Below are 6,615 nucleotides of genomic sequence, written 5' to 3'. Positions count from 1 at the left end.
GGAAGATGTGATAGAGTGGCATGATTTGAGAACACTGAAAGAGTGCAATAAAACAAAGAAGTGCAATTAGAAAATTAAGGAGAACCAGAAAATATCCATAAGACGGTCTTAGTCTGAATGAGCCAAGTGAAACATGGCATGGTTGAAAGCACTGATGGAATACAAAGAGAAAGGATCCATTTCACCTTGATGCCAGAGATGTCCTCATTCAGCAGGTCCAAGGGCTCCAGGAAAAGAGTAGTAATTCTAATGTTTGCATATTATTTAATAATCCCAACAATTTAAACCATTTATTAGTGTTCAAGTTTTAGAATCAACCTTGAACCCTCTAAAGAGACTTGATTGCAGAGCATAATAGCAGTGTTAACAACAATGACAAACAGAAGCCCAAAGCAGATGGGAGGCAGAGAAAAAGTGCAGCACGGTTAAGGAAGACCTTTATCTTACAATGTAAGGAATGAAAAATGATAGTACAGGTAAGGGAAATAGGTCTCTATTTGAAAATTACATCTTGTGGGGTACCTGAGTGGCTCGGTGAGTTCAGAATCCAACTCTTGATTTTGGCTCAGATGATGATCTCACAGTTCATAAGACTAAGATGAGCATTAGGTTCTGCACTGACAGCTCAGAATTCTCTCTCTCTGCCCTTATCCTGCTTGAGCATACGCTCTCTCTCTATCTCTCTCTCTCTTTCTGTCTCTCAAATAACATACATATGTAACATACGTAACTTCATTCGTTATGTCTTTTTGCCCTCAGATCCAGTTCCCGCACTTCTCCTACAGACTGTGTTTCCTGGTTCCTTGCCAACTGGCTTCCAGAGGGTTTTGACCAATGGGTGTTTGATGGGAGAAAGGGAGGAAGGTATAAGCCCAGAGGTTTTTCTCTCTCCCGCTCCACTTCCTACCAGTGATTTTATCTCCTCCAAATTCTAGCTTCTTTCCAAGAGCCTCTTCTCCCATGTTCTCAGTTCCTGCTAGGTATGGTTCTGCATTTCTGTAGCTCTGGGGGTGGAAACAGCTTTCTGACGATACTAATTCCTGATTGCTTCGCCATCCTTTGTTTGGCTTCTGGGATTTCCCATCACGTGTGTAACTGTTTAAAATACCTATAGTGACTCACCGGCTGGCTGGACCTGACTGAAACAGTATACAGATAGAAGTTCGGGAATATATCGGAAGGTGAGGAGAGAGAAGACAGGTGGCTTAAGCGACCTATACGTCAACTTCACATAGGAAGTCAGTAGACGGGGCTTAAAACTGACAAATCAATAAGCAGCAGTATACTATATGACTTATATTCATGAAGATTCCTAACAAAAGAATATAAACCTGGAACAGTTAAAGGGTTGCCTCAAATAATGGAGACAGGAAAGAGACTTGTGGTTGCCAGGAACTCAGGGGGGAAGGGAGAGATGAATAATAGATGAAGCACAGGGAACATTTACGGCAGTGAAACATCTTGTAAGACAGTGAAATGCTTTGAATCATGGCATTGTGCGTTTGTCAAGACTCACCAAACTGCACACCACAGTGAATGCTAAGGTAAACTTCGGACTTTAGTTAATATAGTTTTCATATGGGCTCATCCGTTGTAACAAATGCACTACACTGATACAAGACGTTTACCATAGGGAAAACTATGTTTTGGGGGGTAGGGGGGAGAACAGAGGAACTCTGCACTTTCCAGTCTTTTTCTGTAAACAGCTTCTTAAAAGCTGTTTTAGAAAATAAACTCCCTTAATGAAAGGGAGGCAGAGAGACAGAAGAGGAGGGAAGGAAAAAGGGAGAAAGGGAGCTACTTAAAAGTCATGGAGGAAAGTTAAGTGTGGATTACTAAGTGAAGGGATCCAATACGAAAAAGCCATTTGCTTTACATTTCCAACTATGATAACGTTCTGGAAAAACAAAACAAAAGAAAACAAAACAACGACACCTCAACAACAACAACAACGACAACCAAACACCTTCGGAGACAGTAAAAAGACCAGTGGCTATTAGGGTTTAGGGGGAGAGAGGAAGTGGTAATAGGCGGAGCACAGGGCACTTTAGGGTGGTGTAACTATTCTGTATGATACTGCAATAGTAGATACATATCATTATACATTTCTCAAAACTTATGAATCTATATAACACAAAATAAACCCTAACTGTTAGTTAATGATAATGTGTCTAATGATAATGTGTCAACAAGAATGGCTCATCCACCACTTAGAATTAATGTATCCACATTAGTGCAAGGTACTATAGAAACTACAGGGGGTGAGGAACCTGTATTTTCTGTGCAATTTGTCTCTAAATCTAAAATTGTCCTTAAAAAATGGTCTGTTTAAAAAAACCCTGATTTAAAAAAAAAGAAAAAAGAAACCAAAAGAAAGTGTTGCCTCTGGGGAAGAGGTGTTCATGGGGGAAACAAAGCTTTTGATTTTTTATTGCAAGTCCTGATCTGCAATTCGCATGTTGTGGGTTTTTTTTTTAACTATTTGTATTCAATACTTGGATTGATATTTCTCAAAAAAAAAAATCTGTACACCTGCCTGAATAGATAACATGAAAAAGACCATATTAGCAAGTGTTGGCAAGGCTATCAAGTATTCAGAGCTCACAGGCACTACACAGGCACTGCTATAGAAAGAAGTTTGTGTAAATCGGTATAACCATTTTGGAAACAGTTTGGAGGAATCTTGCCAAAGCTGATAAGTTGGATGACATGTGACCCAGCAAATTCTCTCCTAGATAAATAAATACTATTGTAAAAAATGTTCACCAAATGACGTGTCCTATAATGTTCACTGAAGCTTTATTCAAAATTACCCTAAGCCAGAACCTACCTAAATGTCCACCAAGAGTTGCAGAAATATTGTAAACTATTCATGGAATGAAATTCTATACACCAATGAGCAGAAAGGATCTATACATACAATAACATGAATATCACTAATATAAGTTTGAGTGAAGGAAGCTAGGTGTAGGACACATAATTCCATTTCTATATAGTCCCAAAACAAGCAAAAGTTGTATATTCTGTAAGAAGTCAGAATAATTGCCGTCCCAAGGAGTGATAGACCGTGACTGAAAGAGGCACAGGTGGTCCCTTGGGGTCCTGGTACCTTTTTTTAATGAGCGCTGTTTCCACAAGTATATTGAACTTAATTGCATCAAGCTGTGCTCAGAATACTTCTAATAATATATGTTCTTTTTTGCGTGCCTAGGTGGCTAGCCACTTAAGTGTCCAACTTTGGCTCAGGTCAAGATCTCATGGTTTGTGAGTTGGAGCCCCGCATCAGGTTCTGTGCTGACAGCTCAGAGCCTGGAGCCTGCTTCGATCCTGTGGCTCCCTATCTGGCCCTCCCCTGCTCCCACGGTGTCTCTCTCTCAAAAATAAACAAACATGAAAACAATAATATATGTCCTTTTGAATGTGTACTACACTTCAGTAATCTTATTTTAATCTGAGTGCAGACCCCTAAGTCACACTCTTTTTTCTCTACTGTCTCTTCTAAACATTTAAAGAATATGTACTTTAAAACATCCTAGAAGATATATACATATACACACACACAAAGAAAGAAAGAAATTGGCGGGAGGAGCCGGGAGGTGGGTGAACAGCAAAGAAACTCCAGCTTTATTACACAGGCATGGAACCAAATTCCTTTGGAGAGGGTGGGGGTGGAATGGCTTCTTCTGACGACTTCAGACCAATGAGGGAACAAGAGAGAACACGGATCTGCCCCTACAGTCCTGGAGACCTCTCAATCTGGGCTTAGGAAGCAAGGGGACCTCCCTTGCGGTCCAGGGGTCTCCTCCCTCCGCAGACCCGGTGCTGGGAGGCAGCAGAGGGCACAGCTGCCCCGGAGTCCCAGAAGGCGGCGCCGCATCCCGGGGGCGCGGGCCGGGACCGTCTGGTGCTTCTTCGCCCGTAAAGTGCACTAGGGGACGCGGGCCCGGCTCTCACTGGTTCATCCCTCCAGGCACAACCCGTCCCGGGGCTGAGAGGTCGCGCGGCGGTGGCCCGCATCTCAAGCCCAGGCACTGGGAAGCGGCAGAGTCTCACCACGGGTGCCAGGTTCACTCCCAGGACTTGGCGCGCTTGGCGCCGCGCTTCTGCCAGGCTGCTCTCGACCCACACGTCGCCGACTACGCGGATGGTGGGCAAGGTGGTCAGCGTCGGGGTGGCCGCCCTCCCACTCTCCTCCAGGGTGCGGCCCCCGGAGCAGGGCCCGGGGGCCGCGGGCTTGCGGGGGCTGCTGTGCTCGCGGGACGGCGGCGGCGGGGGCGGCACCTTCCTCTGGCCGACCGCGACCGTCCGGGCTCGGTGGCGCCTCCTCCTGGCAGCTGGCCGGCGCGTCTGGAGGCGGGCCTCGGGGGGCTGGTGCCGGGGGTCCGGGACCTGGGCCAGGAGGGAGGAGTAGCCGTAGACGTCCTTGCTGCGCAGGATGTGGGGGGAGAACTGGTGCTTGAGGCTGCAGAGGTAGCTCCAGAGCTCCGCGTCTGAGCTCATGAACTCCGTGCTGCGGGGCACGAATAGCTTGAAAGCGTCGATCAGCGCCTTGCTGCTGTTGGCCAGCGACAGTTGCGACGGTTGCCACCGCGTGTACACCACCTTCTCCTCAGGCGCCTCCAGCGCGGCCCCTCCTGCAGCGCTAGAGGCTCCTCCCCGGGCGGCCGGGGCCAGGGCCTCCCGGGGCCTGCGCCGCCGCCTCTTCATGCGGCTCAGGATGTGAGGCCGCTAGGGGCCGCCCGCGCTTGCCAGGTCTCGCCGCCGCCGCCGCCGGGCCCTGATGAATTTCCTACCGCGAAGCCAAACCGGGCGGCAGGCTGTGAGAGTTACACCGCGGTTGCTAGGAGACCAGGCGCTTTGTGAGGTCACAACGTCTGCCTATCTTATCACTGCCGGCTGCCCCAAGCTGCCTTAGGTTGGGCTGTGTTTAAGATTGTGCCCTCCAGAAAGACCTGCACGTAATCTTTCCTGAGAAGGCCCATAGTCCTTGACGAGTTCAAGAGGGTTGTCCTCGACGTGAATGCACTGGTGCCTCAGCCTCCATTAATTCCATCTAACATGAGATGACACTTAGCGGTGGAGGGTACACACAACTTGCAATCAAACATGACGCTAAGAGGGTTTTAGCTAATTAAATGCCTTGTCATGCAACGCACCGAAAGCCAAATTGAAGTAACTACTCTACTCTTTCAAAGAATACAGATATACTGTGCCTTGCTTAGGGTCCCGTATGTGTGTTGCTATAGCTCACAGTTCAGGAAGCTGTTCTTCACAGCAGCAGCAAACCGTTTGCCTAGTTAGTATCCATGCTCACGTTCACGCAGCTTAGGGAAGACCGAGTCATTGTGTGCTTGAGAGCAAAGCGTCAACGAATTCTGCGTGAGTGGCCATTAGGGCATCCAGTGCCACTAAAACCTATTCGGTACCTACCAATTCGTGATATCTCAGGGAAGTCATACACAAGGTAGTAAAAGACCGTATGGGATTCCAAGGGTAGAACACGTGTTACACCGTCCGTGTAAGTGCTTTTGAAAGCAACCAGCATGGTCCAGCCATCATCACCACATACACAAATGATTCACAAAATATTACAAGGACCACCTACCGTGATCAATTGAAATCCACTTCCTCATGAAAGGATGACACCAAACTATGTGAATCAATAAAAGTGATAAGTCATGGTAACAATCAGAAGAGACACGTGCCAAGGTCAACGTGATACATGTGAGAGGCCTCTGTCTTTACTCAACTCCTTTTCTTAAACACACAAACCAAACTTTCATCTACGCAGCTTAGGCCAGTACGACCTCACGTTCATAAAGTGCTGAAAATGGAACGCTATCCTCATATTCAGTAAGAGCAGCCCCTGGATTTCCTTTTTCATTAAATGTACTTTATTTTCAAATTGGTTTCCACACAACACCCAGTGTTCATCCCAACAGGTGCCCTCCTCAATGCCCGTCACCCACTTTCCCCTCTCCCCAACCCCACGTCAACCCTCAGTCTGTTATCAGTACTTAAGAGTCTCTTACGGTTTGCCTCCCTCCCTGTCTATAACTTTTTCCCCCCATCACCTCCCCCCGTGGTCTTCTGCTAAGTTTCTCAGGATCCACACATGGATGAAAACATATGGTATCTGTCTTTCTCCGCCTGACGTCTTTCACGTAGCATAATACCCCCCAGTGCCATCCACGTTGCTACAAATGGCCAGATTTCATTCTTTCTCATTGCCAAGTAGTATTCCATGGTATACATAAACCACAACTTCTTTATCCACTTGTCAGTTGATGGACAGCTAGGCTCTTTCCATAGTTTGGCAGTTGTTGAAAGTAGTGCTATAAACATTGGGGTATATGCGCCCCTATGTCTCAGCACTCCTGTACCCCTTGGGTAAATTCCTAGCAGTGCTATTGCTGGGTCTTCGGGTAGATCTATTTTGAATGATTTGAGGAGCCTCCACACTGTTTTCCAGGGCGGCTGCACCAGGTTGCATGCCCACCAACAGTGCAAGAGGGTTCCTGTGTCTCCACATCCTCACCAGCATCTATAGTCTTCTAATTTGCTCAGTGTAGCCACTCTGACTGGCATGAGGTGGTATCTCAGTGCGGTTTTGAT

The 6,615-nt window shown here is 46.9% G+C and overlaps 1 protein-coding gene across 1 annotated transcript; it reads right to left on the bottom strand.

Moving 5' to 3' along the window:
- Nucleotides 1-3,666: 3,666 nt before the first annotated feature.
- Nucleotides 3,667-4,707, bottom strand: LOC124525766 (myosin-1-like). The gene is made up of 2 exons (XM_047098348.1): nt 4,600-4,707; nt 3,667-4,389 (listed from the first exon to the last, which is right to left on the bottom strand). Exons 1-2 carry the CDS (start codon nt 4,705-4,707, stop codon nt 3,763-3,765), a joined length of 735 nt encoding a protein of 244 aa, XP_046954304.1. The 3' UTR covers nt 3,667-3,762.
- Between the last annotated feature and the right edge of the window lie 1,908 nt (nt 4,708-6,615).

The sequence above is a fragment of the Lynx rufus genome, unplaced genomic scaffold, assembly GCF_022079265.1.
Source record: "Lynx rufus isolate CCGP_SWC_20201006 ecotype Redwood Valley unplaced genomic scaffold, mLynRuf1.p SCAF_48, whole genome shotgun sequence".
NCBI classification, from domain to species: domain Eukaryota; kingdom Metazoa; phylum Chordata; class Mammalia; order Carnivora; family Felidae; genus Lynx; species Lynx rufus.
This window is presented reverse-complemented; position numbering and strand designations above follow the sequence as displayed.